The following is a 26,952-nucleotide window of genomic DNA, read 5'->3' as shown; positions in this document are numbered from 1 at the left end:
TTGCATCATATTCTCCTATCACAGTGGTAATCACGGCTTCTTCCTTTTCCCCTGGACTTGTTACTGAGCATGCACCTCTACTAAAAGAGAGAGGGCGAGCACGCGCGAGAGAGAGCGCGCCTGCGAGAGAGAGAGAGAGGGCGCGAGCACGAGAGAGAGAGAGGGCGCGAGCACGAGAGAGAGAGAGGGCGCGAGCACGAGAGAGAGAGGGAACGCGCGGAAGAGAGGGTGGTGATAAAGTGGAACCCAGATGAGATTAAGAACACAAAATATAAATAAAGGAAGTGGAGAGAACAGGTAGGAAGACAAGAGGAAAGAAGAGGAGAGAACAGGGAGGAAGGCCAGAGGGAAGAAGAGGAGAGAACAGGGAGAAAGGCCAGAGGAAAGAAGAGGAGAGAACAGGGAGGAAGGCCAGAAGAAAGAAGAGGAGAGAACAGGGAGGAAGGCCAGAGGAAAGAAGAGGAGAGAACAGGGAGGAAGTCCAGAAGAAAGAAGAGGAGAGAACAGGGAGGAAGGCCAGAAGAAAGAAGAGGAGAGAACAGGGAGGAAGGCCAGAGGAAAGAAGAGGAGAGAACAGGGAGGAAGGCCAGAGGAAAGAAGAGGAGAGAACAGGGAGGAAGGCCAGAGGAAAGAAGAGGAGAGAACAGGGAGGAAGGCCAGAGGGAAGAAGAGGAGAGAACAGGGAGGAAGGCCAGAGGGAAGAAGAGGAGAGAACAGGGAGGAAGGACAGAGGGAAGAAGAGGAGAGAACAGGGAGGAAGGACAGAGGGAAGAAGAGGAGAGAACAGGGAGGAAGGACAGAGGGAAGAAGAGGAGAAAAATATGGAAGCGAAGATAAAGGAAGAGATGAATAAGAAACAGGAGAAAAAGAGGATAAGAAATAAATAAGAATGGTATAAGAAGTGGAGGTGATAAAGGAGAGTGTCAGAGGACTGGAGAGAGAAGGAGGAGTGCAGGGTATATAAAGCTGATATGTAATAAATCTGCATTGATGCCGTCAGTGTGTTGGTGTATATGATGTAGCACCCTGTCCCTGAGAGCCGTGAGTTAAACAGACAAGCAAGGCTAACTTTTCCACATGGGGCCTTCCACTAAGCAGGTCCTCATTAGCATTGCTTGCGTAACCATGGTAACCATAGCCCATCTTCCACCAATTCAACATGAGCCATGGGCTCTGGTGAGCAACTCTCTTTAAATATCACCATTTAGGTGCCATTACTGGGCCTCTCAAAGAGAGTGGGCAAGGTTTGAGTAGAGTGCAGGGTTTCCTCTATATGTATTTAGCAGCGGCACATGGTAAAACCTTTTCAGTGTAAACTTAAACGACTAAAACCAGATATAAAGTATGTAAAAAAAAAAAACATAATGGAGTAATATATATTTAACTAACAATCACCAAAATAAAAACTAGACAGTCAAGGAGAATCTAAAATTCACACACTCCCACACACCTTGTGCAGGTTGACAGCGTACGGAGCAGGGTCCCAGGCCACCAGAGTCACCTTCTTATACAGGGAGCTGGTGTTGAAGCGGTTCTTGGGATTGGCCAGGATCTGTAAAGGGCAGGGGTCAAAGGTTACACATGAAACTAGATGCAGCACTGCAGTGCCCACACACATGAAAACAAACACACTCGCTCTCTTCCTCTCTCTCCATGGGAGCTGTGGGTCCACAGTAGAATGAGCTCTGCAGTTGCTTTGATTGTTAATGTGACAGTAGTAGAATGCGCTAGTGTGTGTGTGTGTCTTTACTGCATGTTCTCTGTGCTGAGTGGGAGAAGATGGCTTCTTCACTGGGAGAAGATGACTGAACTGGAACTGTGGTGAAGACCCAAAATGCAAAATGGGTAAGGGTGATCACTCACTGCCTACCTAATACTGGAGGACACACACACACACACACACACACACACACACACACACACACACACACACACACACACACACACACACACACACACACACACACACACACACACACACACACACACACACACACACACACACACACACACACACACACACACACACACATACACACACACGTGTGCCTGTGTGCCTGCTTTGAATGAACCACATTCTTATTTATATGCAAATCAGGCTCATGTGTTTGGATGCATGTTGTTTGTTTGAATGAGTAATGGTCTATTCAAAATGCTGAACCACTTACTCAGCCGTGGCACTTGATTGCAGGCACATATTGATGCGGAGTCGTGAAGCCTGTTGTAGTGACTCTTAGCTTGTGACGTGCATGTTAGTCTTATGACACACACCTGTGAGTTGATGATGCGGATGGTGGTCTTGTTCCCCACATCTCTCACGTAGCCCTCTGTAGGCGCAGCGTTGAACCGCAGAACTGCATCATGGGAATCTGGGGGGCGGGACAGACAAAGAAAACACGTCAGAAATAAAGTCAGTCAAAGTGTCATTCGAGGAAAAAATGTAAATGTCACTCTACATCAATCAGCTGTTACTTAACTAAGACAATCAAGTTGGCAGCCAAATATCAAAAGGCCACCTCAGAAATAGAAAATCAATCAAGTGCTCATAAACGACAAGTCCCTAGATGACATCCAATAGTCTGTCTTTTGGGCAGTGTTCACTTGGTCCAGGCGCCCAGTCTGCCTACCTGCCTCTTCTTAACCTCTAGTGATACCCTGAGAGTCTGGTAGTGAAATTCTTCACTTTTAACTCTCCTTGAGCTTTTCCACTTCACCCTGACTGCACTCGTTCAGCCATAGTCCAAACACTTGACCTGGATAACCGATCACCGTGAATGGCCATTTGACATGGACAATCTGGTAAATGAGAAACCTAGTACAGGATTCAGCTCTGTGCTTTGATGCAATAGTACATGAATGTATCACTACTCATAGAGAGAGAAAGAGTATTCTCTAGTGGTCAACGTGTGTAACTGAAGGGAGTTTCACAGGCACCTGCTCTACTCGTATTTGTTCTATGATCATCATCAAACATCACCAGGAAACAAAGCCTTCAAACTGAGCCCAGTTGGTAGCATAGATGCTACCAACGGGCTAGTACTTAACAGGCACAGGCAGTGTGTCCTTCTGCTGGCCTTCACACACGAAGTGTACACATACACTTAGTGTACAAAACATTAGGAACACCTTAATATTGAGTTGCACCTATTTTGCACTCAGAACAGCCTCAAATTGTCAAGGCATGGAGTCTACAAGGTGTCGAAAGCGTCCAACAGGGATGTCCAACAGGGATGTTGACTCCAATGCCTACCACCGTTGTTTCAAGTTGGCTGGGTGTCCTTTGGCTGGTGGACCATTCTTGATACACATGAGAAACCGTTGAGTGTGAAAAAACCAGCAGTGTTGCAGTTCTTGACACACTCAAACCGGTGTGACTGGCACCTACTACCATACCCCGTTCAAAGGCACTTAAATCTTTGTCTTGCCCATTCACCCTCTGAATGGCCCACATACACAATCCATGTCTCAACTGTCTCAAGGCTTAAAAATAATTTTAACCTGTCTCCTCCCCTTTATATACAATGATTGAAGTGGATTTAACAAGTCACATCAAAAAGGGATCAATGCTTTCACCTGGTCAGTTTGTCATGGAAAGAGCATGTTCCTAATGTTTTGTACACTCAGTGTACATGGTCTCACACACAATCTTATGATTAATGGTCTCAATCATGGACACTATTACTGACAATTGTGGCTGCTTTGCGTGATGTATTGTTGTCTTTACCTTCTTGCTCTTTGTGCTGTCTGTGCCCAATAATGTTTGTACCATGTTTTGTGCTGCTACCAGTTGTGTTGCTACAATGTTGCTGTCATGTGTTGCTACCATCCAATGTTGTTGTCTTAGGTCTCTTTATGTAGTGTTGTCTCTTGTCGTGATGTGTGGTTTGTCCTATATTTTAAATTTACTCCCAGCACCCGTCCCCGCAGGAGGACTTTTTCCTTTTTGTAGGCCGTCATTGTAAAAAAGAATGTGTTCTTAACTGACTTGCCTAGTTAAATAAAGGTTAAATTAAAAAAACTATTTTAAAATGGTTAAGCTCAGACACTTAAAATCAGTCCCTCTCCACTGGTCGATCAGTCATTTAGACTTCAGCAGGGCTACATGATACACGGATGTATGATCCTCTATGGTTGATCTGACACTTCCACAGCAAAGCTACCCGACACTTCATCAATGACACCAGTCAACCATCAGTTTGTGTATTGGCATTCAATAGATCAACACACCAAGTTCTCACTGACATTGAATTGGTAGGTTTTCGTTCTTGCCACTAGCTAGTATGGCTGATGTACAGGACCATTTATTCCTCAGAGCACCAATATTGTTTAAGTACTATTACTGGATCCACAGGCAGCCCCCCCACCCCCATCTCATTTCCCAGGTCAAAATTAACAGTCAAGTACAAGCAATATGGGCATTTCCATGAAAAGCCCCATGAGCACCAGGTCATGTCTATGTAAAAGGCCCCATGAGCACTAATGTGAAGATCATAAGGACACATTACATTTGGTGTCAAATGAAAGCTAACAATATGGAAGAAAGTTAAACGTACAGTGGCTTGCGAAAGTATTCACCCCTTTGGCATTTTTCATATTTTGTTGCCTTACAACCTGGAATTAAAATAAATTTGGGGGGGATTTGTATAATTTGATTTACACAACATGCCTACCACTTTGAAGATGCAATATATTTTTGATTGTGAAACTAACAACAAATAAGACAAAAAAACAGACAACTTGAGCGTGCATACCTATTCACCCCCCCAAAGTCAATACTTTGTAGAGTCACCTTTTGCAGAAATTACAGCTGCAAGTCTCTTGGGGTATGTCTCTATAAGCTTTGCACATCTAGCCACCGGGATTTTTGCCCATTCTTCAAGGCAAAACTGCTCCAGCTCCTTCAAGTTGGATGGGTTCCACTGGTATACAGCAATCTTTAAGTCATACCACAGATTCTCAATTGGATTGAGGTCTGGGCTTTGACTAGGCCATTCCAAGACATATAATGTTTTCCCTTAAACCAGTGTTGCTTTAGCAGCATGCTTAGGGTCATTGTCCTGCTGGAAGGTGACCCTCCATCCCAGTCTCAAATCTCTGGAAGACTGAAACAGGTTTCCATCAAGAATTTCCCTGCATTTAGCGCCATCCATCATTCCTTCAATTCAGACCAGTTTCCCAGTCCCTGCCAGTGAAAAACATCCCCACAGCATGATGCTGCCACCACCATGCTTCACTGTGGGGATGGTGTTCTCGGGGTGATGAGAGGTGTTGGATTTGCCAGACATAGGGTTTTCCTTGATGGCCAAAAAGCTCAATTTTAGTGTAATCTGACCAGAGAACCTTCTTCCATATGTTTGAGGAGTCTCCCACATGCCTTTTGGCGAAGACAAAACATGTTTGCTTATTTTTTTCTGGTCACTCTTCCGTAAAGCCAAGCTCTGTGGAATGTAAGGCTTAAAAAGTGGTCCTATGGACATATACTCCAATCTCCACTGTGGAGCTTTGCAGCTCCTTCAGGGTTATCTTTAGTCTCGTTGTTGCCTCTCTGATTAATGCCCTCCTGGTCTGTGAGTTTTGGTGGGCAGCCCTCTCTTGGCAGTTTAATTGTGGTGCCATATTCTTACAATTTTTTAATAATGGATTTAAAATGGTGTTCCGTGGGATGTTAAACGTTTCTGATATTTTTTTATAACCCAACCCTGATCTGTACTTCTCCACAACTTTGTCCCTGACCTGTTCGGAGAGCTCCTTGGTCTTCATAGTGCCGCTTGTTTGGTGGTGCCCCTTGCTTAGTGGTGTTGCAGACTCTGGGGCTTTTCAGAACAGGTGTATATATACTGAGATCATGTGACAGATCATGTGACACTTAAAGTCCATCTGTGTGCAATCTATTTAACTAATTATGTGACTTCTGAAGGTAATTGGTTGCACCAGATCTTATTTAGGGGCTTCATAGCAAAAGGGGGTGAAACAAGTACATTTTTCATTTCAAGTTCTTTTTCTTCTAGATGATTCCAATGTGTACTTAACCATAAACATCAATGCCTTTCTTAAAATCAATACACAAGTATATATTTTTAAACCTGCATATTTAGCTAAAAGAAATCCAGGTTAGCAGGCAATATTAACCAGGTGAAATTGTGTCATTTCTCTTGCGTTCATTGCACGCAGAGTCAGGGTATATGCAACAGTTTGGGCCGCCTGGCTCTTTGCGAACTAATTTGCCAGAATTTTACGTAATTATGACAACATTGAAGGTTGTGCAATGTAACAGGAATATTTAGACTCATGGATGCCTCCCGTTAGATAAAATACGGAACGGAATAAACGTTTTGTTTTCGAGGTGATAGTTTCCGGATTAGTCAAAGGTATATGGTTTAGAGAGAAATAGTCGCCGCGTTATAATTCCAGTAATAACTTGCGGCTGAACTTGAAAGGGGTTCCTTCGTTATTTTACCGTTCATGTCTTCCATAGAGAATGTCTTGATCTACTTCAAATAAGGTCTGTGTTTCGTGCAGGCTTAAACCGCCTCGACGTTTTGATACCCGTGTAAATCTCACTAGGATAAGGTAACGTTTGTCAACATATTTTCATAAATCCACTCTACAAAAAAATGTATCTTTGCTTATATTTAGCCAATATTGATCAGAGTTACCTTGTCCTATGGATATCTACACAGTTATAAAATTGGCATGGTGGTGTAAGCCTACACAAAACACAGACCTTATTTTAAGTGAATCTAAAAATATCCTATGGAATAAATGAAGGAACCGCTTTTCAGATTTTGCTAGAAGGTGTCATGGGAATTATGACTCGCACTTTGGTTGTCAATTCTTACCATGCCCATTATTAAAATAGGATTTCCTGCATATAGAAATTAAAGTTTTTGTTTTCAACATTCATCACAGGCAACTTAAACTCTATTTTTATTCAAACAGTTGAGAGTATTTGTCTCCTAAGCAGACTCTTCAGTATCATTGTCACTTCAGAGCTGTGTGTGTGTGTGTGTGTGTGTGTGTGTGTGTGTGTGTGTGTGTGTGTGTGTGTGTGTGTGTGTGTGTGTGTGTGTGTGTGTGTGTGTGTGTGTATTTATGTATTATATTAAGTTAAAATAAAAGTGTTCATTGTTCATTCAGTATTGTTGCAATTGTCATTATTACAAAAATGTGTGTGTGTGTGTATGATATATATATATATATTTAAAAAATCTAATAAAATCGGCCGATTGTTCGGTATCAGCTTTTTTTGTCCTCCAATAATCGGTATCGGTATCGGCGTTGAAAAATCATAATCGATCGACCTCTAGTATTAATCCACTTCACTTACTGTAGTTCAATGACCAAAATAAACTTTTTCTTCCAGCAGACATCTTTGAATCTTAATTTCGGGGTAGATATTTAAACACAGTTTTGAAAAACTTGATCACGTAAAAAACTATGGGAGATTTTACTGTCATCCTGTAACCCAACTTTACATCTGCTCTGTTCAAGTAAATGCGTTTCTGTTCAAATGTCAGTAGAAGTTGTTAAAAGTAGTCCTGGTGCATAGAGTTGAATCATTTGTTTAACTTTGCAATTAATGTTTTTTGTTTGGCATACATTTTAAAAAGAAAATCGAAATCTCAGCGTCTTGCTGTTACCGTGGAAATGCCAATGTGGTAATAGCGCCATCTTGTGCTCTGGTTAGGAAAAGGTGTCATTTTCACCATCTGGATACACCTATCAGATACCATCTTGGATACACCTATCAGATACCATCTTGGATACACCTATCAGATCTACACAAAGGCCTAAGCTAAGGGATAGCCAAGGGGTGGGGGTCTATTTGGAATTCAGAAGGAGAGTGTGTGGATAGGGGGGGGTGGATGTGGAGAGATATGGCGGGAGAGAGCAGTGAGGCGATGAGAGGACTAGACCGTAGAAGGCCGTTGAGGATGTTATTCAGCCAATTCACCACACGGTGGCAGTGAAACATTAGTCTGGTACAGATGTCCAACTACAGATTCACAAACCTCTCATCTTATTGACTATAATGTCAAACATATATTCACATGCTCGTACACACACACACACACACTTTGACATGAAGGAAAGGATGGGAAGACAGGAAGGTATTTCCAGAAACACCTCAGCATTGGACAGATGAGGAGTATCTAAGTGAGATCAATATGGTTTGATTTCCTGCTAATCTATACAATTAAACAAGTGAGCCATCTGTCCCCGAGTACACACTCTCCCCATGCCCACATAGAGCCGCCAACGCAGAGAACGGAACACACACACAAAGACAAGCTGCAATGCAGTCAACCAAAGTATTCTAGAGGTACAGTATATAGAATATCTCCAAATTAACTGCTCAAGACCCTTCGGGAAATATGACTTATGCCAAAGCCCTTTCAGCCAATCATAGAAATTGTTACTTCTGGGTGATAGATGTCTACTACTTGGTGTGTGAGACAGTTTAGAGCCCAAGACCAAATGTCACGTCACTGTGCTACGGTAAGCTAACACTATGCTGTGGGGCGAATTGGGAAGTCGATAGCTTTACACGACAAATGTACTTTCCAATCAACGCTGTGGATGTCACTTCGTAAAGAGACATTCTCCCCTCACATAAACAGACTGGGTTGTCACGGAGAAATCTGCTCAGGATCAATGCTGTATTTCACACTCTGATAGACACAGGCACATATAGGCAAGACCAGGGTCCTGTTTATCAGGGCATTAGGTAAAACGGAAAACAAAGTGTTTGTTTTTTCAATTTGCTGTACCAATAAAAGCGTCAAGTTTCAGCCATCGTATCCCAGTTCTCCTTCAATCCCTTCATCCCATTTAACCTGCATACCTCCCTCCCCTTGCCCTCCATCTCCTTTTCTTCCTTCCCTCTCCCCCTCTACCATCCCCTGTCCACTCGCCTCTCTACCCTTCACTCACCGATCTCCTTCCCCAGGCCTGAGTGCAGAATAGCCCCAGCAGAGGTCACCACAGCACAGCTCCTGAAGCCCCTCTGGCCCCCCTGTCTGTAGAGTTGCTCCAGGGCCAGGCTCGGCACCAGATGGGCCCAGCCCAGTGAGGAGAAGGGCTGCTCGGACCCGTCCAGTGTTCTCAGCCTGGCCTGGTCCTTCAGCTCACACAGCAGTTCCCTGGAGCTCTGGGCGGCCCGTCTGCCTCCTTTATAGGTCACGTGGTGTTTGTTGGCGCTCAGGTAGTCACGCATAGCGCGCTGCAGCCGCGGGGACAGCATTCCAGAGGAGACACTTCCCCGCCAAAGTCGCTGCACCACCGAGGCCGACTTGGAGAAGTAGTACTCCTCTAAATCATCCTCTTTTCCCCACCCATCTCTCTTCCCCCTACGCCCCCACACTGTGGTCCTCCTCCTGTGGCTGTTATTCGTCTGAACCCCCTCCTCCTCCTCTTCGTCCTCACGTGAGGATCTGCGCTTGGTTCGGTTGGGCCCCCAGTCAGCATCGGAGGGGGTCCAGGCGGTTCTCTCACGGCTGCGGGTCACCGCCTGGTCGGAGTGGGAACCCACATTCTCCGTGCCAAAGGAGGACCATGCAGCCAGGGTCTGGGGGTCCAGGTAGTCCTGCTGCTGTCGGCTGCCCCCCTCCCCCTCATGGCTGGTCCCGTAGGGACCGCTGTCTGAGCTCTGGCTCAGCTCCAGGCCAGGCTCTGGGGTGGTGAAAGTGGGGCTAGGCTCTGCTTCGGAGTCTGGGTAATGGTTAGAGTTAGGGTCTGGGTAGATGGTGCTAAAGGTGGTGTAGGCGGGTTCGGGTCGGGAGCCCATAATGGAGTGGTGCTGCTGGTGGGAGGCGGCTTGGATGGAAGACAAGCGCCGTGTGTCAGGATGCTGGGAGAGCGAGGAGCCGGCGGAGGTCAGGGCCACGTTGTCCACGCGGGCATCTAGGAAGTAGGATAGCAGAACCAGGAAGAGGAGGGCCCATGCCAACATGCCCACCAACACCAGCCTCCGCCACTGACGCATACTGGACTTCATCTCCTCACACACACCTATACGAACACCAGGCCGGCTCCAATCAGCAGTCAGGTCTCAGCAGAGAGGACAGCCAGAGGGCCTGCAGGGGTGAGAGGTCAAAGGTGACAGTCTTAACCTAAAGTGGACCTGAGGGTTTTGATTTTGGTTAAAAGGATAAATCCCATGTCTTTTCAAAAGGTTTTTGTATTGGTGTGTGTGTTTATCTTATTGTCTTTTCCAAGACTTACCTCACCTGGTGCCCCTATTTCTTTTAGTCCATGTGTCTTCTAGAATAGAACGGGATCCTGGGAAATAAAAAGGTAAAAATTAGTTAGAACAACACACACACAGCAAGATTAAATGAACTTGCCTGACACCTCAATGACACAGTTCTAGAAACCCCTTCTAATTATGTATTTATGTGGCTGTATTGTTGGAACAAATCTCTAGAGATGGGTGGGGGGCTCCGAGCTGAGGAGGAGCGGTCTCAGGAGAGTCCCTGTGGTTGTCCTGACCTCCAGACGTCCCACACTGGGAAGCCAAGAGAAACCACTGGGCTAAACGGAGTCAGGAAAGGGGGTCAGGCTGGGTTATGGCCCAAGGGAAGACAGAGAGAGGAAAAGGTACATGCACACCCTGGAATATGAAATCCAAGGGAAAGGACATATACACAGAGAGGGAGAGAAGAAACACATCCATATCAAAAACGACACTCAAAGAGCGGAAAACTATGCAAATGGCATCTTATATGTGATAAGATTCCATTTGCATACGTTTTGATTCTGAGTATAGTTTTTGATATTGAAGTGGGAATGTGGGTCTTCCCTCCCACTCTCTCTGAGCGTTTACAACCCTGCCCACAAGAGCTGTGACTGCTGTGAGTCTCTGTGGTGCAGCTCAGACCTTTCAGGTTAGAGGTCAACCTGTGTAAATGTGCCATCTGACCTCCGGGGCAGTAACAACAGTGAGAAGCAGCCTTCATTAAGACTCACCAGCCAGACAAAAACAAAAAGGTTCCTCATGGCAAAGTCATACTGTGTGCTCCACTGGGGCCCGATGTGTGGGAGTGATAAACATGCACAAATCCCTGTGTGTGTGTGTGTGTGTGTGTGTGTGTGTGTGTGTGTGTGTGTGTGTGTGTGTGTGTGTGTGTGTGTGTGTGTGTGTGTGTGTGTGTGTGTGTGTGTGTGTGTGTGTGTGTGTGGAAGGGGGAGCATTTCACATGGCAGCAATCAGGATCTGTGCATCAGTAACTTCAGTCAAAAAACACAAATGTGTACCACAGATTGAAGGACAGGAGGGCAAGGGAAATAGAGAGAGACAAAGTGAATGATATAATTGTAAACCGTAAAGATGGAAAAGAGAGAAATAAAAACGTATGAAGCAGATGACAGAGAGAGATAGGAAGTGTGAAGGGGAGAGAGGGAAACCGTGATGCATAGAAATGTAGAGAGTGAGTAAGAGATGGAGACAGGAGGCAGGGAGAGAATGGGTGGTCTTTGTCATCTTGTGGTGGAGAAGAGTAGGATTGATGGGGAAGAAAGTGGGGGAAGAGCAGGAGGAAAAGGACAAAGAGGAGACTGAGTTAAGCGTTAGCAGGCCTTTACCCCTAGGAGGTTCATTACGTGGTCGTGATTTTACATGGCAGAGAAAACCACACAGAGAGAGTGTGAGATGTGCTAGTTCTATTGAACAATGTGCCCTCTAGATACAGAGAGCTTTTGAACAATGGAAGAGGGGATGAAAAAGGAGGAATGTCAATGTGGCTTTGATTGGATTGTTGCCGGGAACGTTATATTTATGACAATTTGCAAAGGAAGACAGAATTGATCTACCTGTTGGAGACCGATGGCTTAAACATTCACACTCAATACAATGTATACTGAACAAAAATATAAAACGCAAAATGCAACAATTTCAAAGATTTTACTGAGTTACAGTTCATATAAGGAAATTAGCTAATTGAAATCAATTATTTAGGCTTTAATCTATGGATTTCACATGACTGGACAGTGGTGCAGCCATGGTGCTCCTTGGAGGGCATGTGCCCACCCACTTGGCAGCCAGGACCACCCACTGGGGAGCCAGGCCCATCCAATCAGAATTAGTTTTTCCCCCACAAAGGGCTTTATTACAGACAGAAATACTCGTCAGTTTCATCAGCTGTCTGGGTGGCTTGTCTCAGACGATCCCACAGGTGATGAAGCTGCATGTGGAGGTCCTGAGCTGGTCTGCAGATGTGAGGCCGGTTGGACGTACTGCCAAATTCTCTAAAATGATGTTGGAGGCGGCTTATGGTCGAGAATTTAACAATAAATTCCCTGGCAACAGCTCTGTTGGACATTCCTGCAGTCAGCATGCCAATTGCACGCTCCCTCAAGACTTGAGACATCTGTGGCATTGTGTTGTGTGACAAAACTGCACATTTTAAACTGGCCTTTTATTGTCCCTAGCACAAGATGCACCTGTGTAATGATCATACTGTTTAATCAGCTTCTTGATATGCCACACCTGTCAGGTGGATGGATTATCTTGGCAAATGAGAAAAGATCGCTAACGGGGATATAAACAAATATGCCAACAAACTTTGAGCGAAATAAGATTTTTGTGCACGGGACCAACGCTTTACATGTTGTGTTTATCTTTTTGTTCAGTATATATGCATGATATACTGTATTAGCCTATGAATTATTTATGTATATAAACATCAATACAAGTCTCATAAAAAGGTTGTAATTTGTTTGAAGTGGGTCCCAAATATTGTATGCAGAAAACATTTCAAAAGGTTTAACTCAGGGCACAAAACTGCAACCAAAACACTCACATTTTTGCGACCCTTAGACTTGGCAGTGCGACACTTATTTTTCAATAAAGTCATCAGCCTTTCCCAAAAAACCTTTAAACCAATTAAACTGTTGCCTGCAAAGTAGGCCTCCCTGGCAGAATATCATGATGATTTGCATCAATCGCGAGGGTATTTGTCTCGCAAAACTCTGCCATCACATGTAGTTTACACAGCACATTGGCTAGTGCTGTTTTTGTAATGTACAAACACAGTCTCTTGCTAGGCACGCAATTTAATTAAAAGGGTGATTTTGAGAGTGAAACCCTGAAAAAAACTGAAAAACTGAATTTTAGGTCCCTACAATTGTAGAGTGAATGATAAAAATTGCTAACAATAACACCCTTTTTGAGAATCCGCAAACATTTTTTCCCCCTCCAAACAATCAATGTAAATAAGATAGTCAAGTTAAAATGCATTTGTGTATTAACCGTATGTCATTATAGGCTATACGCTACTTGCACAGCCTGCAAATGAAAGATAACATTTAAGGTGAGGCACCACAGGCTGAAATTAAATTTTTGCATCAATTTATCAATTTAGATTTTGGGGTATTTTGTCCTTTAATATTAGTACAAATAAGTGGCAAAAACTGAATTTTGACCACATTCAAATGGACATAAATCCATCATTTCAAAGCTCACTACATGTAAATCATACATAATTTAAAAGCCCAATTCATAGAGAATATTACAAACTGGACTATATGTAGTAACTTACTTTGAAGAGATAGTGATTGGGTCTAAATATGAATTTGATGATCGGTAGGTTTAATTCATTGTAGGCTACTCCTCTTTAACTGAAAGTTAAAGTTTCCTGAAAGTCACTCTTCTCACATGCCAACACATTTTTCTTAGCTTCAGAAGCATTTGCATTCACCAAATTTGTTTGTGGTTATTCTTACATATACAGACTTATATACCAGGGAATTGTTTATTTGTTGTGAAAATGTTATTCTAGATAACATTTTTTCTAGGAAAATATGCACTAAACAGATGCAGTTTATGTACATGTCTTTAGTATTTTACAGATAGAAAGATAGTCCAGTTTGTCCACAATCTGCTCTACACAAGTTTGATCCTGGAGTGTCTTAACAAAATGAAACCAAAATGGTTAAAGGCTAACTTCATCCAGTGTCCAGAAAAATGGAATTGCGGTACATGAAATATGTGCATATTAAATGATATATTGCCTAATTTGTATATTTTAAAACAACATTTCAAAAAAGTTGTTATACAAAAAAATTATTATATTGGTGTCTAAAAGTTCATTGTGATTAAGGGAAAAAAATACCCTATTAGGGTGTGGTGCCTTGCCTTAAATGATGCGTGCATCATCCGCTTTCCCAGGCCAGTATTCTTTTCATTTAGGCCAGTAGCTTTCAGTTGGCACTGGCCCGGTGTGCCACTGGCAAATTTACCTGAATGTCAAGCCCTGCAAGGGCATTCACATTTAAAAGATGTCTAGTCATTACTAGCCTGGTTCTATATGGAATGCAGGTACATTATGGTACATCGGTCAGGTCATTAAATTGGTGCGACCAAATCATGTGCTGGTGCCATAAACTGAAAAAGTTGGTAGCCCCAGTGCCACCAGTGGAAAAAGTTAGTCTAGAGCCCTGTAACATGGATTACAATATTTTCTCTGAGTGGCAATCCTCCCTCATCAGTGAGTTCATCTATCCTATGCTGAGTGGGTAGTGGGAGATGTGCGGTGATTTATAAATTAGTGAAAAAATAATAATTAGGTCTCAGGAGGTTTGGGTTTCTCATTAAAAACACAAACTTCAACCAGACAGGAAGGAGAGGAAGAAAGAAGAAGTGTACAAGAGTATAATGTATGAGTGAGTTCAGTAGTAGAGGGGCAAAGAGAGACCAAAATACTTTCCTGTAGAGTATAATTCCTTCTACTATGTACAGGGATGGGCAACTTTGATGGGGGACACAAAAAAATCTGAAATTATCATGAGGGGATGCAGATGCTTGCGGGCCTGTGTTTTACTGCTCATTTCCTACAATTCTACACATTTTGCCGTAGGGTGGAGAGAAATGTTTGCCGTTTTTAATATGATATTTGAGTGAGCCTGACGAACAAAATCAAGTGTGGCCTCCCGGGCGGTAACTCGACCATGATAAGTTTAGATTGCTAAGTTAGTTTTGCAACCAGCTATCAAAAAAATGCTAGCTGACATGGGCTAACACGAAAAACTGCTGCTGCCGAGGGCCTTCAAAAGGGGGGCCAAGGGCCACCAGTTGCCCATCCCTGATGTACACCAATGGGACAACCCTAAAATGTGTGTACTGCATGTGTGTACTGTACACACAGGTAAAGCACAGGCTAAGCATTTTGTTCCTCATAAATAATTAAGTGTTCCAGAGTGAAGGTGTACATGGTGTTCTGTCCAAAACATCAAGTCCTTCTCTTCTCGAAGCATGTTGTTGGATGCTCAATTCCAAATCCACTCCTAGCCCATTCCTTTTGATCAAAGAGGATCCGGTCTGTTTAAACAATAAGGTCATTTCTTCACCTTGTCTTCTAATATGCCGGGTGAAATGTCACCATATCACTTACAATTAATATGCAATTGTTTCAAATCTACAGCAGCATTCTCACCATTCATAAAGGCCCTATAGATCTATACACTCAAGACTATCTGTTTTAGTCTATACACTATACAATCATTGAGAGAAAAAGAGAGAGAGAGTTAAGACTGAGTTAGCCTAAGCGTTAGCAGGCCCTTTACCCTGAGGAGGTTCATTATGTGGTCATGAATTTACATGGCAGAGAAAACCACATACTGCGAGAGAAAGGGGGCGGAGGAAGAGTTCTAGCTCTATTGTAAAATGTGACCTCTAGGTACACAACACAGAGCTTTTGAACAGTGGAAGAGGTGATGAAAAAAGGAGGAATAACAGCCAGTAAGACTGGGGGAAAAAAGAGAGAATGATCGGAGGAGGAGAATGGGGAGGGAGGTGTAGTGCAGAACCATGTAATACAGCGCAAATACTCTATAATTCATCAGCTCTGCAGCCTAACACATACACAAGCTGCCCTCAGTTAGTCTGATCAAACAGAAGACAGACGGACGAGGATCTCAGTTGGCGTGCTGTTTGATAAGACTTACTAAAACCTTCCCGATCTCATATAGAGAATCATGAAATATAACTATAACTAAAGCCAGATAGAGCCCTAAGGAAAAGATAAGGGAAATAAATGGCAAATAATATAGTTTACAGTCCTACTTAAACGCCACAGCTGCTAAAGCTAAACTGTGAATAGAGATATACCCAATCATCACATTCTCTTAACGCATTATTTGTATATACACATCAGCATATTTGTCACTTGGATAAGGCTGTCGAAACATCAATTGACCCAGTGTGCACTTCATTGAACTTTCGAACTATCATATTGGTTCCATTATGTCAGGCGGCAAGGCTAAATAAAGCACACCTTAAGTATTGAAAACCAAAATACTATTTCGACCCAGGTCTGAACAGCCACTGTCATAAGAGCTGCTACTGAAACCAAAGAGCGTTCTACAACCAATTGCGGCCTTGAACTAAAACTATTATGCGGTCTATGGCACTGCATCTCAGTGCTAGAGGCGTCACTACAGACCTGGTTCGATTCCAGGCGGTATCACAACCGGCCGTGATTGGGAGTCCCACAGGGCGGCGCACAATTGGCCCAGCGTCGTCCGGGTTAGGGCGTCATTGTAAATAAGAATTTGTTCTTAACTGACTTGCCTAGTTAAATAAAATATAAATACAAATCTTTCGTCTCTCTGTTTCATAATTTTCCTTCAATTCGCAAGAGGCTGAATGTATCTCAATGAAGAAAGCATCCGAGCGAGTGAAACAGCCCCCCTCTGTCTCTGTAGACCATCTGATGCGGTCTGGTCCAAAAGAGTATGACATTGTTGCTGCCCGTAGCATTAAATGCAAGGGAAGACAGCGAGCATTTGGTCTCCCGTGATCATTTTTTTCTATAAAATAATAGCCAATCAGCGTTGAGCTAAACTGTGAATGGTCCTGGTGCACCAAACAAAAGTGTTAAGGGAAGCCAGTTTGGATTTGGCTTCCCTCCAATCACTTCGAGAGCATACGTCATTGACAGAAACTCGTAGTGCATCTCAATGTAATGTTGTCCTTCAGTGGCTAGCTAACTAAAATTGTCCCTTTCCTAAATTAGCTATGGATGGAGATAAAGATTTGGAATTGTGGATTTACTTAATTTTCCATACCCGCCAATGATTATAATGGCAATTCTGATCCACCATAAATTCATACATTGTTGTGCTCCTGGCCTGAGAGGATGGAAGTTCAATATGTAGCTAGACGTAGAAGGCTAATGTTAACTAGCTAAAGTTGCCCATGAAATTAAGCATTTTAGCCAGGTAGGATGGCTAAAGGAGGATGGCTTTGGCGTTTCTCTACAAGTAGGGTGAGTAAACATGTTTTTTCTACTTGCACAAATGTGCGCACACACACACACACACAATCAGAACCAGGGACAGACACATATTCAGCTTAGGTTGATTGGATTAAATTGTTTTTAGTATCTTTTAGTTGTCACTGTACTAGACTAAACATGGGTGATTTGATAATGTTGGAAAATGGTGAAATGGTGCTGGAATAGTGGAGGCAGCTCCTGTTTTCATTGCAACTTGCAGTAACTCTCTGTGGTTCTAAATCAAGTTGTTTAGTGGTCCAAAAATGTCAGAAACATTAACTTGCTTGACCAGTAGGTCATGTAACTCTTTGTTACATGCAATATGCTTTGTGGAGGTTGCTCTCCGGTTTTGTGATTTAAAAAAAAGGTGTGGTTGAATTTATTCTGCCACTGTCTTCTTATTGTCTCGGCCTTAGTTCATATGCCTTGTGACATTGATATATAGACCTAACAGGTTATAGAGCAAAGAAAGCAATCATCACAATACATAGGTTGTTATATGGCTTTTTCCCCCCCTGGCTTGGCTTGCCCACGGATTTTACACAAGCACCACTACTGCTTTCATTAGACCAAAAGCATTTATATGAGTATCAAATCCCTCACAGTTTATGACAGCAGAGCAGACACCCGAGCCGCTTGGATATTACAAAATCACAGTGAGAAAAGGATGGAATAAATCCTCAGAGGAAGAGGAGAGAAATATGGTGGTGGGGAGAGAAAGGGAGTAAGGAGAGAAAGAGGGAGAAAATTAAAGAGGAGAGAGGAAGAGATGCAGATAAAGGGCAAGATGAACAGGAAGAATAAAAATCAATGAGCTCATATCATGCTTGCCAGACCATATGAACAGTGGATCCTCTCCACTTTCTTCCTGTGTAGACCCTGCAAACCTGCCCCTCACCTACAGGTTCACCCTGCTCCACTCGCAGGGGTCAGAGAGGTGATATTATCAATGGAAGCAAATGAATCATAGTGGGTAGAACAAGCAAGAAGATGGACAGAGCCAAGCGAGATCCTTCGCACCTTCTAGCATTTACTTGCATATTTCCGTTAGGGAACGCCTACTCTGTGAATTGCACATGTGCAATAACTCAATTCGCTCTTGCACTCCTAAACAAGGCAATTTTTACAAACATTGGCAAAGGGTCTACAAAACGTAGTTACCTGTTACAGATTATAGTTCTGGAAACAGAAAACTGTATTGATACCAAATGTTTAAATCGAGGAAATGTTTTTGCAGAATGTCGGCCAAAATCCATCTGGCTTCCTCTCTTCACCATATTTGGTAGTGAGTGGAAACGGCAACCGGATGCGTCACATTTATACATCTGGTGAAATATCTGGCTCATTGTTCTATCTGTGATATTAATCTCTAAAGATACCTAATACTGTAGCTAATAACAGTTAGTCTGCAAGTGAAGGGAAAGGCTAGCTCAGAAGGTTGCTATGCTACCCCCTAGTTTGGCCTGGAGGTATTCAGGAATATTCTTGAATGAAATATAACATAACTGAAACGTAAACATGTTAAAAGGGATTCCATCATCTCTAGGATCGAGTTTGATCTGAGTTGGCAACCCTGCTAGCGCCTATTAGCATCAAAAATGAATATAGCTGCCACAGGATAGCACAGGACTAGGGCTGGGCCATATGGCCTAAAAATCATATCTCCATTTATATTTACATGTTTACTTTCTCTACATAAGCTTTGTTGCACCATTAAAAAAGGTCAATACACTGTATTTCAAACAGTCAGGAATAATCTAATTAATTCAGGGCTTGTGAAATTATACCTAGGCTAAATATAAAAGTCTTCCGCAACCATAAGACCATGAGACCAACCATAATAATAATTATTTTATTAAAATAGTTTAACCTTCTTTACAATAATCACTGATATTGCTTTCAAGTCTGTCTATGAACATACCCATTGTTACAAATGTAACTATACACATCCACTAATAATTACTAACTTCTTTGTCACGTTCCTGACCTGTTTTTCCTTTTTCTTGCATTTATTTAGTTGGTCAGGGCGTGAGTTGGGTGGGTTGTCTATGTGTTATTTTTCTATGTTGGGTTGTTTGTGTTCGGCCGGGTATGATTCTCAATCAGAGGCAGCTGTAAATCGTTGTCCCTGATTGAGAATCATACTTAGGCAGCCGGGGTTCACGTGTGTGTTTGTGGGTGGTTGTATCTCGTGTTAGTGTTCGTGCCACACGGGACTGTTGTCGGTTTTGTCACGTTTGTTGTTTTTGGATTTGTAAGTGTTCTGGATTGTTTCGTTATAATAAATCATCATGAACGCAAATCACTCCGCATATTGGTCTGATCCTTCTCGCCTCTCCTCGTCCGAGGAGGAGGAAGACGACAGCCGTTACATTCTTGTAGCAGGCTTTACAGAAAATTAACACAGGTCTCATAAACAATCTCTCACGCACACCAGGCCCACATGCTAGTGAGTAGCCAGCTAATCTTTAAAGTCTAACCAACTTGGATCAATTTGCTTGCTAACAAGGTCAAACAGTTGCACTGTTATGAATAGACCCTTCTGTCCGTCTCCAACTCACACGTACACTCTCCATCTCATGCGCACACTCTCTCCCTGAAATTACACCCCCCCTCCCCCCAGGCTGATCAGGCTAAAAGAGAGACCAACAGAGAGATGGACAAGAAGAGAAGGAGAGAGAGCGAGACTAGGGCTGTGACGGTCAACTATCGGTAGATGGCTATATTTGCTTGCCACCTATAGTGGTGATGATAGTAGTCCAACTGACAACTTGACCAGGACTTGCCGACGTCAAGCTTTTTCCAAAAGCCTAATCTCTGATGAAGCAAGCTAAATGGGACGTTTGCTTAGCTAGCTAGCTACATGCAAAATGGATAGGCTACCCTTAGAAATCTGAAAATACATGATCAATTGATATTTACTGATCATGAAAAGCATGCAGTTACTTGCTGTATAACTGATAGAGCGAAATGTGGAATAAATCGGAAATGTGTAATTCTGACTACGCTCTTCAAAAAGGTGATGATATTAAAACCTAAGAGATAACAATCCCTTAAAAATGGCACAGTTGTCAATGGTTTTAGTGGAGTTGGGGGTCTCCAAATCGAACGCTCTGCACCGTATTGTGACGTTTTATTGATAACGAACTAGGTTCCAAGCCTGTTCTATTCATTCTATTTCTGTGTGCTGCTGCATTTATGGGGGTGTTGTTGAGAGTCCATGTTACAGCAGAAACAGTTCCACAAAAAAATTATCAAACAGTTATGACCATCTTCATCCATAACAGTCGGTTACACGGTTAATACGAATTGTGCCAGCCCTAAGATAGAGAGAGCCAGTCAGCCAGGAAAGAGACATGACGCAGAGAGAGATGAAGGTAGAAGGAGATAAAGGAGGAGACGCAGGAAGAGAGAGACGTGAGGAGAAAGAAAGATAAAAGAGAGCTAAAGGAAGAAGAGAGGAATGCTGAGGGATGGAGAGCGGCAGATCTCGCTGATGGAGGAAGAGAGGAATGCTGAGGGATGGAGAGCGGCAGATCTCGCTAAAGGAGGAAGAGAGGAATGCTGAGGGATGGAGAGCGGCAGATCTCGCTAAAGGAGGAAGAGAGGAATGCTGAGGGATGGAGAGCGGCAGATCTCGCTAAAGGAGGAAGAGAGGAATGCTGAGGGATGGAGAGCGGCAGATCTCGCTGATGGAGTGAGGAATATGTTGTTCATGTTTCCTCCTTTTCCTATGACCTAAAACACAGGAGGGTAAATCCTTCCCACACACTCCGCCAAAACCTTAATCCAGCAGCATAGCCAACAGTAATGTTATTTCCTTACATTCTGTCTTCCTCCCTTACCTTATTACTTCATTGCCTCCTCCCTACTTTGTGTGTAGAGATATGCCTACGAGTGTGTGTGCCAGCATTAGGTCCAGTCTCCTTGTCTCCTTGTGGCTAGTACCTAGTACGTGGAGCTGAGCTCACACTGCAGGCCACAGAGACCCACAGATCATTCCAGCCATCCCACCACCTGCCACTCAAACACAGCACACAGCCTAGTGAACAAACAGGCCCATAATTACTGGCAACCTTGAAAAAGATTAGCAAAAAATATTAAAATAAATACAAATACTGAACTATTGTCTCCTCAGAAAAATTGGGAAATTATTATAAATTAAATTATATTATACTAATTAACTCCGTGTTTGTTTAACAAGCAATAAAAGGGTCAAAATTATTGCCACCCGTTACCAATACTCCACCCTCCGCTTGCGAGGGTAACGACACTGAGGTCATTTTCATGTAAAAAGGACCCATGAGCACCAACATGAAGTTCATAGCCACAAAATCTGAATTTTGCAATGGACAGCTGAGTCTCCGGACTTGAACCCCATTGAAAACCTGTGGTTTGAATTGAAGAGGCCTAGGATCTGGAAAGATTCTGTATGGCGGAACGGTCTAAAATCCCTCCCAACATGTTCTCCAAGCTCATAAAACATTTTAGAAAAAGGCTCAGTGTCATTATACTCGAAAGGGGAAGGTGCTAGAGTGAAAACAGGGGTGGCAATAATTTTGACAGGGGTGGCAATATATATTTTTTAAACTTATTAAACAAAGTATCTTTTTCTGTATTAGTATAAAATAATTTCCCTTTTTTTAAGCATATAGCTCAGTATTTGTACTTATTATATACAGTACACGGTCTTTTCTGCTCATCTTTATTAAGTGTGCCAATAATTATGGACCTAATGTACACACACTCAATAACATACACAGAGAATGCAGCGCACGCTTATTCGCTCTCTCACTTTCAAAACACACACACAAGCACATCCATGTGGCCACCTAAGATAATGAGCCGATCCATTGTGGTATTGTGGTATTATGGTGTCTGTTTAAACCCCCTCCATCTCTATCCCCCAGGCCATGCTCTTACCAAATCAACACATTGTTAGTGGATGACGTGAGTATCCTCCCCATACTGTACAATGGTAAGCATTTTGAACAACCTGGAAAGTGTAATAATATTGATCATCAACAACCAGAATGGCAGTGTCAGCATTAGCAGTGCTAAAATACTCTCAATTACGTATCATTATGCTAGTACTAGGCATTTCCATCTAAAAAAGGACCCATGAGCAACAGCATGTGAAGTTCATCAAAGCATGGCAAATTGGGTGTCAAATGAAAGATGTTTTTATTAAGGGATATATAAATTTTTCAACCAATTTTAAACAAAGGCTTTGCATTTCTGGTCAAACAAATGGAAAAGGGGTCTTAGAAAACATCTAGCAGACAAAGTCGTAAGGTAGTAGAAACACAAATAAAATAGCAACACATATTTAGTTTAAGAAATGATTTGCCTCGTGCTTTGTAATTCCGTTTTCTCATTTCAATAATTCAATATTTTCTCATTTCTCTCCCTCATGAGGGAGAATAATGAAAAGTTCACAGAAGTAACAAGGTTAGATGTACCAATTAGTTTGTGTTTTTACTGATATCAAGTTTGTTTTTGAATTATTGAAGTGATTGAAATCAAAATCAGTAACAGAATTACTCTAACTGAATTGGCTACAATGGGAACTGTTTTTGTAAAATTACAAAATATTTTTACAAATTAATTAAAAATGAAAAGTACCTGTACTGTGTCTGCCTTCTACATGGTAGCAGGGCGAACAGACCGTGGCTCGGGTGGCCGAGGTCCTTGATGATTTTCTTAACCTTCCTGTGACACTGGGTGCTATAGATGTCCTGGAGTACAGGCAGTGTGCCCCCAGCGATGCGTTGGACTGAACGCGCCACCCTCTGGAGAGCCCTGCGGTTGCGGACAATGCAATTGCAGCACCAGGCGGTGATACAGCCCTACAGGATGCTCTCAATGGTGCATCTCTAGAAGTTTGTTTGGGTCTTAGCAGCCTCCTGAGGTTGAAGAGGCGCTGTTAGGCCAACTTCACCACGCTGTCTGTGTGAAGGGACCATTTCAAGTTGTGAATAATGTACACGCCGAGGAACTTGAAGCTTTTGACCCTCTCCACTGCGGAGAGGGATATGGGTGAACAGGGAGTACAGGAGGGGGCTGAGCACGCACCCCTGTTGGGCACCCGTGTTGAGGATCAGCATGACGGAGGTGTTGTTGCCTAAATTGACCACTTGGGGTCGGCCCATCAGGAAGTCCAGGACCCAGTTGCACAGGGAGGGGTTCAGACCCAGGGCCATGAGCTTAGTGATGAGCTTGGAGGGCACTATGATGTTAAAGGCTGAGCTGTAGTTGATAAACAATATTCTTACATTGGTATTTCCCTTGCCAGGTGGGATAGGACAATGTAACGGAGATTGCGTCATCCGTGGATCTGTTGGGGAGATATGTGAATTGTAGTGGGTCTAGGGTGTCAGGTAAGGTGGAGGTGAAATGCCTCTTCAAGCACTTTATGATGACAGAAGTGAGTGCTACAGGGTGATAGTCATTTAGTTCAGTTCCTTCACTTTCTTGGGTACAGGAACAATGGTGGACATCTTGAAGCAAGTGGGGACAACAGAGTTGGTATATGGAAAGATTGAATATGTCCGTAAACACTCCAGCAAGCCGGTCTGCACACGAGCCGAGGATGTGGCTTGGGTCAGACCAATGTTGGATGCTGTCTGGGTCGGCAGCCTTGCGAGCGATAACGCACCTAAAATTACTTACTCACGTTGGCCATGGAAAACGAGACCACTGAGTCCTCATGACCGTCGGGGGCCCGCGTCGGTGGCACAATGTTGTTTTCCTCGATGTGGACGAAGAAGGTGTTTAGCTCATCCGGGAGCGAGGTGTCGGTGTCTGCGATGTGGCTGGCTTTCCCTGTATAATCCATGATTGTCAAATTCCTGCCACATTGTGTCTGAGCTATTGAATTGCGACTCCACTTGGTCCCTGTACTGTCATTTTGCCTCCGATTGCCTTACGGAGGTCGTAGCTGGTCTGTTTGTATACGTCCATGTTCCCAGTCACTTTGCCGTGGTTAAATGGGGTAGTTAGCGCATTAAGTTCTGCGCGAATGCTGCCATCTATCCAATGTTTTTGGTTTGGATAAGTGTGGATCGTCTAAGTGGGAAGAACATCCTCTATGGACGTTCTGATGAACCCAGTCACCGAGTCAATGTATAGGTCGATAAAATTCTCAGAGACGACCCGGAACATTTCCCAGTCCACGTGATCAAAAAAATATTGAAGCATAGACTCTGATTGGTCAGACCAACGTTGAACAGTCCTTACCACCGGCGCTTCCTGTTTAAGTTTCTGCCTATAGGTGGGAAGGAACCGAATGGAGGTGTGATCCATCCCAAAAGGGAGAGTAGTAATGATCCAGGATCCGTGTTACACACACACAGACAGACAGAGACAGAATGACACACACAGTTGAAGTCGGAAGTTTACATACACTTAGGTTGGAGTCATTAAAAATCGTTTTTCAACCACTCCACAAATTTCTTGTTAACAAACTATAGTTTTGGGAAGTCGGTTAGGACATCTACTTTGTGCATGACACAAGCAAATTTTCCAACAATTGTTTACATACAGATTATTTCATTTATAATTGACTAAATCACAATTCCAGTGGGTCAGAAGTTTACATACACTGAGTTGACTGTGTCTTTAAACAGCTTGGAAAATTCCAGAAAATGATGTCATGGCTTTAGAAGCTTCTGATAGGCTAATCGACATCATTTGAGTATATTGGAGGTGTACCTGTGGATGTATTTCAAGGCCTACCTTCAAACTCAGTGCCTCTTTGCTTGACATCATGGGAAAATCGAAAGAAATCAGCCAAGAGATCAGAAAAAAATTGGAGACCTCCACAAGTCTGGTTCATCCTTGGGAGAAATTTCCAAATGATGCCTGAAGGTACCACGTTCATCTGTACAAAACAATAGTATGCAAGTATAAACACCATGGGACCACGCAGCCATCATACCGCTCAGGAAGGAGACGTGTTCTGTCTCCTCGAGATGAACGTACTTTGGGGCGAAAAGTGCAAATCAATCCCAGAACAACAGCAAAGGACCTTGTGAAGATGCTGGAGGAAACAGAGGAAACAGACACAAAATATCTATATCCACAGTAAAACGTGTCCTATATCGACATAACCTGAAAGGCCGCTCAGCAAGGAAGAAGCCACTGCTCCAAAACCGCCATTAAAAAGCCAGACTACGGTTTGCAACTGCACATGGGGACAAAGATCGTACTTTTTGAAGAAATGTCCTCTGGTCTGATGAAACAAAAATAGAACGGTTTGGCCATAATGACCATCGTTATGTTTGGAGGAAAAAGTCGAAGAACACCATCCCAACCATGAAGCACGGGGGTGGCAGCATGTTGTGGGGGTGCTTTGCTGCAGGAGGAACTGGTGCACTTCACAAAATAGATGGCATCATGAGGGAGGACAAGTATGTGGATATATTGAAGCAACATCAAGACATAAGTCAGGAAGTTAAATGTATTTGGCTAAGGTGCTTGTAAATTTCCGACTTCAACTGTATATGATAGGGGTCAAAGAAGGGTAAAGAGGAAATAGGTGTGTGGAAAGTTACTGTGAAAGAAAAGTTGAACAGAGCATATGACCCAGGTCTGTTGAGTAAGGTGAACAGGAGGTCACTGATGAACAATCATGGAGAAGTGACTGCGATGACAACAGCACAACAGTTGCACCACTACTCTTGTCCTGACATGCAGTAAAAACGGTTGTTTGATCATGGGAAAAATGTATTTGCAGTTGTATGACCCAGAGGGTGAAAACTTGGTGTGAGCTTTTTCTAGTCGTCCGTTTTAGTTTCTCTGTTCAGAACCTAACACCGCCAATATCCAGCAACTCCGCACAGCCAATGACGTGTGGGATAACATTCCACAATCAACAGACTATGTGAAGGAGATGTCTAACCATACACCGACTAGTTTTCTGATCCAGTCCCATACTTTTTTTTTTTACCTCTACGGACCCCCCATCCCGGATCCGGGATCATTCTCATCAGAAACGCTAGCGCCACAGGGATATCATATAATATAATTTCATGAAATCACAAGTCCAATACAGCAAATGAAAGATAAACATCTTGTGAATCCAGCCAACATGTCCGATTTTTAAAATGTTTTACAGTGAAAACACAACATATATTTATGTTAGCTCACCACCATATCCCAAAAAAAACTGCAATTTTTTCACCGCAAAGATAGCTTTCACAAAACCCACAAATAGAGATAAAATTCATCACTAACCTTTGAACAACTTCATCAGATGACAGTCTTATGACATGTTATACAATACATTTATGTTTTGTTCGAAAATGTGCATATTTATAGCCAGAAATCGTGGTTTTACATTGGCGCCATGTTCAGAAATGGCTCCAAAACAGCCAGAATAATTACAGAGAGCAACGTGAAATACAGAAATACTCATCATAAAACTTTGATGAAAAATACATGTTGTACACATAATTAAAGATAAACATCTTGTGAATCCAGCCAACATGTCCGATTTTTAAAATGTTTTACAGCGAAAACACAACATATATTTGTTAGCTCGCTACAATATCCAAAAACACACCGCCATCTTTTCACAGAAAAGATAGCTTTCACAAAACCCACAAATAGAGATAAAATTAATCACTAACCTTTGAACAACTTCATCAGATGACAGTCATATGACATCATGTTATAC

At 42.9% G+C, this 26,952-nt stretch overlaps 1 protein-coding gene across 7 annotated transcripts in view; it reads right to left on the bottom strand.

Annotated features, from left to right (window-relative positions):
- LOC139538627 (beta-galactoside alpha-2,6-sialyltransferase 2-like) overlaps positions 1-26,952 on the bottom strand; it is a 73,424-nt gene that overhangs the window by 9,112 nt on the left and 37,360 nt on the right. For 3 of the 7 annotated variants that reach the window (XR_011667768.1, XM_071340887.1, XM_071340891.1), the window contains exons 2-6: positions 10,225-10,281; positions 8,935-10,076; positions 2,272-2,369; positions 1,751-1,816; positions 1,451-1,552 (exon numbers count right to left, since the gene is read on the bottom strand). Coding sequence is in view for 6 of the 7 variants with exons in the window: in XM_071340887.1 (XP_071196988.1) it covers positions 1,451-1,552; positions 1,751-1,816; positions 2,272-2,369; positions 8,935-9,997 (1,329 nt within the window). In the remaining variant the exon portion in view is untranslated. The remainder of the gene's footprint in view (positions 1-1,450; positions 1,553-1,750; positions 1,817-2,271; positions 2,370-8,934; positions 10,077-10,224; positions 10,282-26,952) is intronic. The other 4 variants (XM_071340890.1, XM_071340892.1, XM_071340888.1 and 1 more) reach the window with 3 other exon arrangements.

Source organism: Salvelinus alpinus, chromosome 14 (assembly GCF_045679555.1).
Source record: "Salvelinus alpinus chromosome 14, SLU_Salpinus.1, whole genome shotgun sequence".
Taxonomy (NCBI): domain Eukaryota; kingdom Metazoa; phylum Chordata; class Actinopteri; order Salmoniformes; family Salmonidae; genus Salvelinus; species Salvelinus alpinus.
This window is presented reverse-complemented; position numbering and strand designations above follow the sequence as displayed.